The 5,000-nt window shown below is 35.9% G+C and overlaps 1 protein-coding gene across 1 annotated transcript in view; it reads right to left on the bottom strand.

Annotated features, from left to right (window-relative positions):
* The window catches only part of lhx5 (LIM homeobox 5), a 27,793-nt gene extending 26,524 nt beyond the window's left edge, over positions 1-1,269 (bottom strand). Inside the window, exon 1 of the mRNA XM_028463337.1 lies at positions 853-1,269. Within this exon, the coding sequence (XP_028319138.1) occupies positions 853-1,025 (173 nt within the window). The 5' untranslated portion in view covers positions 1,026-1,269. The remainder of the gene's footprint in view (positions 1-852) is intronic.
* Between the last annotated feature and the right edge of the window lie 3,731 nt (positions 1,270-5,000).

Raw genomic sequence — 5,000 nt, 5'->3', positions numbered from 1 at the left:
GGATACACCCTCACACACACTCACACACACACTTACACACACTTTCACTCCTGTTGTCTGTGTACACACTCAGTCACGTGATTTTTTGGGGATCAAACCTTCTCCTTTATGGTGTAGAATTGATAAAATAACAAATAAAGTCACACTTTACTTTAATGTTTCATTCAAAATCTATAGAATTAGTTAAAATAAAATAAAAAATATTATCATATTTAGCTAATTTTCTTCTGTACCATTATTCCACTGATATTTGATCGTTTAGATTAAAAAACCACTAAAAATAATTATAGAAATAAATGTAAATGTGTTTTTTAGATTAAAATGTCCTGTTTGTTAACTATGGAAAACATATTTATTCAATGTGTGTTGCGGATTATTTTCAGTGAATAAATGCATGGCCAACAATATTATTTTTCCTTTTACTGAACAATAAAACATTATTGCAATTTTTATTCTCGGTTCAAACATTTTAAATGATAGTTTTTTAATAAATACATTTAAAAATCATTAAAAATATCTTGGAGATAATCTGATATTTGCTCAGGGTGTTACAAAACTTTATATTTCCTTCCTTTTTTGTTTTGAATAAATAAAATTATTAATATAATAGTATACGTTTTTATTTTTTCCGTTCGTTTTAATCTAAAACGAATAAATTACAGGTTTGATTTACAGTGTATGAATTTGTAGTTTTATTATCTATTACAGAGAATTATTAGGATTTTGAACTGATGGTGAAACGGGAGTTTAAATATTGTTTTTTTTCCTGGTGATATTTTAAAATCCATAAGAAAAGGCTGGTTCTGGTTCTTGTTCTGTGGTCTGCGGCCCAGCTCCAGGTCGCTCCGTTACCTGAAAAAGTCCAGTTTACAATAGAGCTTCCCGTCCCGGGAGAAGCACTTCTCCGTCAGGTTGGTGCTGCACTCGCAGCACTGCACGCACTTCGCGTGCCAGGCCCGGTCCAGCACGTTGAGCAGGAACCGGTCAAGGATGGGCCGCTCGCACCCGGCGCACAGGACCATCATGTCGGCAACCTGCGGGGCGCTGCAGCAGGGGGGCCGCGCGGTGAGGACGTGGTGGCGAGAACCTTAGGTTGGAAACCGAAAAAAAAAAATCCTCAGAATAGCAGAATATAGTCCCGGTCCGGTCCCGGTGTGACGCCACAAATCCAGAGAACGGTGCGAGGCGTGCGTGCGTCCGCGCTCCGTTAAACCGTCATTATTCACGCCGGGCGGGCGGTGAGTTCCGGTGAGTTTTCCGGTGCGTGTTTCCTGCTCCCGTGCGTTTTTTTTTTTTTTTGTTTATTTTGTTTTTTTTTTTTTTTGGCGTTGGGATCAAAACACTGACCGCGTCCCGCCACGCGCTCCGCTCCGCTCCGGTCCGCGCGCCTTCACTTATCACCAGGGTTTGTGCCACAGCAGCGACACGCGCGTGCGCGTCCGCGTGTCCTCACCTCAGATTGGATGACGGGCCTCGTTCATCCTCATCTCGGGGAGAGCCAATCAGAGTGCGGTTGTCATGGTTACGGGCCGGAGCGCTGCAGCCTCGAGCGGCTGGAGAAAATACCTGCGGCCCGCGCGAGGGTGTGTGTGTGCGCGTGCGTGACACACACACGCACACACACACTTTTGCACAGAAACCGCGCTGCATGCTGGGAAATACCTGTACAACCAGCCTGAGCTCCAATCAATGCATGTGAATGGAGCGCTTAATGAGCAAAGGGGCGTGCACGTGGTTCTTTTCTCATGCACGGACCTTATTTACAGGCAAATGTTGGGGATTATCAATGAGCCGCTGCTTTAACAGCAGGGCCCAGTATTTACACACACACACACACACACGCACTGTGCGCGTGCGTGCACCATCGGGTCACGTACACGTCTAACAGGCTTAATGAGGATCCATTTGATTGACTTTAGGTGTGAATTTTGCCTCATTTTAACAGGATTTTTGGGTCATTTAACATCAACACAAACATCATTATGGATGTAAACAGGAAAACATCATTAGTGTTTGTAAACGATCACAATACGCAAACAAACATGGGAATCTTTAAAATATTCACACTTTTAAGATGTAAATATGATGTTCAAGTGTGTAAAATAGCATTTATTTCAGGTGTAAATCATTTGTAAATTGTGATTATTTAATAAAAGATGGTAAAGTATCTGCTTTTTTTTTTTTAGATTATGTTTTTGTTTGTTTTTATGATACAAAAACCAACCACAAGCAACAGAGCTGTACATTTTCTCTAGAGTAATGCAGGGGTTTTCAACCTTAGGGTCAGGGTCAGATTTGGGGTCGTGAGACCATGAGGTCGTCTCCTGATGCCTTCAAGAAACTAAGAATCTATATTTTTTGAACAATTTGAGCCCATTTTTAAATGTTTAGCCTTTTTCTGCCACTAAACTTTCCATAAATTAACCTATTTTCATCACTTTTTTTTGTCATATTTTGCATCTTTCAATGTATTTTTGCTACATTACTCACATTTCTGACAATTCTACATCACATTTTAATCTCTTTTCTTTACATTTTTTCTACTTTCCAGACATGTTCAGCACTTATAAACCCTTTCTACCACTTTTACACCTAATGTTTATATGTTGACACATTATTGTCACTTTTAACCCCTTTTCACCAGATTTCATGATATTGCCAATTTAACCACATTCACCATTTGTCATGCCCATTATTTACCAGTTTAAACTAATTGTTCTAATATTTACACTTTGAACCCTTTTCCCCACTTTTTATGTCTATTTTTGCCCACTCTAATTTACAACTAATAACCAATGTCTGTGGTTTTTTTTAATCCCATTTCACCACCTTTCCACAATGTTTTAACCCATTTTATGCGTTCAGTGTGTTTTGGTTATTGTCTTAAAGGGGCTAAAAAGCAGTTTCCAAATGGCCAAAGGAAACAGGTAAAAAAGGGGTTAAAAAATGTCCCCTTTAAGGTTTTCTGGGGGAATAATAATTAAAATCAACACATAAAGAGCCACATGTTGAGAATCACTGACTTAATAACAACTTCTACATGGTGTCAATAATTCATATATTCTGTTGGTTCCAATAAATATTCAGTCTTTCCTTAAACATGGATTTCTACATTAAGGAAACGTGTTCCAATGTTGGGAAGATACCTTCAAAATAAAAGCCCACAGAGGAAAATGAGCATGTGTGGTTGGATTTGAGCGTTTAAAGTTTAAACTTCTGTTTGCTCTGCTGAGCTCACCTGAGAAGGAGGCGGAGCTTCCTTCTGTAGGCAGTGAAGGCCTTCAGCACCATGGACAGCAGCACCTTTGGTTTATTATAATAACTTTATTAATACCATCAGACGCTCAGTCGTGGTATTTTCTTTCTAAGTCCTGCTGGTCAGGGAGAGATGGTGGACGCCATTTGTTCACCGTGATGTCACATCCTGTCCAACATGGCTGCTCCCCATTGGTTCTATTTTAAGGTGTGAAATCATCCAAAAAAAAGCACTTTGAAAGTGTTTTTAAAATTAATAAATGAAATAGTTGTGCATGTATTTTGTTTATTAATAATATATTTAACACATTTCCACTACAGGTAGGCAACTTATATCACAGCAGGGCCACAAAAATGTGAGTTTGATGGAAGGGTCACATGATCAACATTCATGTCAGCATTAAGAATGATGGCCAATTCTGAACATTTGTTGTTGTCTCGCTTGTTTTGAGGCATTTTGTGCTTTTATGTCGTACTTTTGTGTATTTTTCCTGTATAATGTATGTTTTTTGAGTGATTTTTGTGTATTTCTGATGTCGTTTTGCTTGTTGTTAGTACTGTGGTTTCATTTTGTGTGTTTTTCTTGTCTTTTTGTATGTTTTTCTTGTCTTTTTGTGTACTTTTACGTCTTGTTTTCTGTATTTTTTTGTATTTTTGTTCATTTTTGTAGTAGCTTTGTGTGTTATTGGAGTATTTTCTGTGTTTTTCTTGTCTTTTACTGTATTTTCCTGCAATGTTGTATTTTTTTCTTTTTTTAAATTGTATTCTTGCTTTTGTTTTATGTATTTTTCTGGGGTTTTTTGTACGTTTACTTTGGAGGACTCATAAAATTAGACCGAGGGCCATGTCTGGACCCCAGAACTTCTGTGCACACGAAAAAAATGTAATAACTAATTCTGTGATAATACTAATGTGTAACATCTATTTCAAGTACAAAAGTATGGCAATGTTGTTCATTTATTTATGTATTTATTCATTCATTTTCTTTTCTTTTTTAACCATGTTTTCATATGTGGTCGAATGTTTGTTTTGTGTCTTTAAGGAATCTTTTTGTTTGTTTTTTTGTGATTTTTTTTTTTTTTTTTGACTCATTTTTGTTTGTCTTTTTCTCTTTTTTTTTGTTGTTTCTGTTTTAGTTTTGTATCATTTGGGAGTAATTTTATCTGTAAATAGAGTAAATAAAATACTTTTAATGTAATATGCACATACGTATAAATAAATCAAATAAACGAATAATATTTGGAGAGGTCCTTGTTTTGACAATATAGTTTATTAGTATTACTGTATATAAATTGTAGACTGGGGAACAAAAAATGAAGATAATTCATTAAAAAACTGAATAAAAACATACATTTGAAACTTAGAAAAAAACAAATGAATAAAAATAAATTAAAGGCATTTAGAATTGGTATCCCTGTATTATACAGTATATATTATTAAATATACATTAGATTGTGAGGTTTGTATATGAATCCTTATCGTTGATTTTAATCAAATATAATCATTTGTTTCTCCTGCTGAATGAATGAAGTCTTATGAATAAAAAGATCAAATATTAATAAATAGAAAGAATAAATGAACATGTGAGTTATTTTGCATATTTTTGTTTTGTAATTTTGTGTGATTTTAGTTATTTTGTCATTTTTTTGCTCTCTTTGTGTTTGTTTTGTGTCTTTTGGGAGTCATTGCGTGTGTTCTTGTTGTAATTCTTTAGTTTTTGAAGTCGTTTTTGTGTATTTTGTTCT

Source organism: Gouania willdenowi, chromosome 12 (genome assembly GCF_900634775.1).
Source record: "Gouania willdenowi chromosome 12, fGouWil2.1, whole genome shotgun sequence".
Lineage (NCBI taxonomy): Eukaryota > Metazoa > Chordata > Actinopteri > Blenniiformes > Gobiesocidae > Gouania > Gouania willdenowi.
The sequence above is the reverse complement of the archived record's forward strand: the minus strand, read 5'-3'. Positions and strand labels throughout refer to the sequence as shown.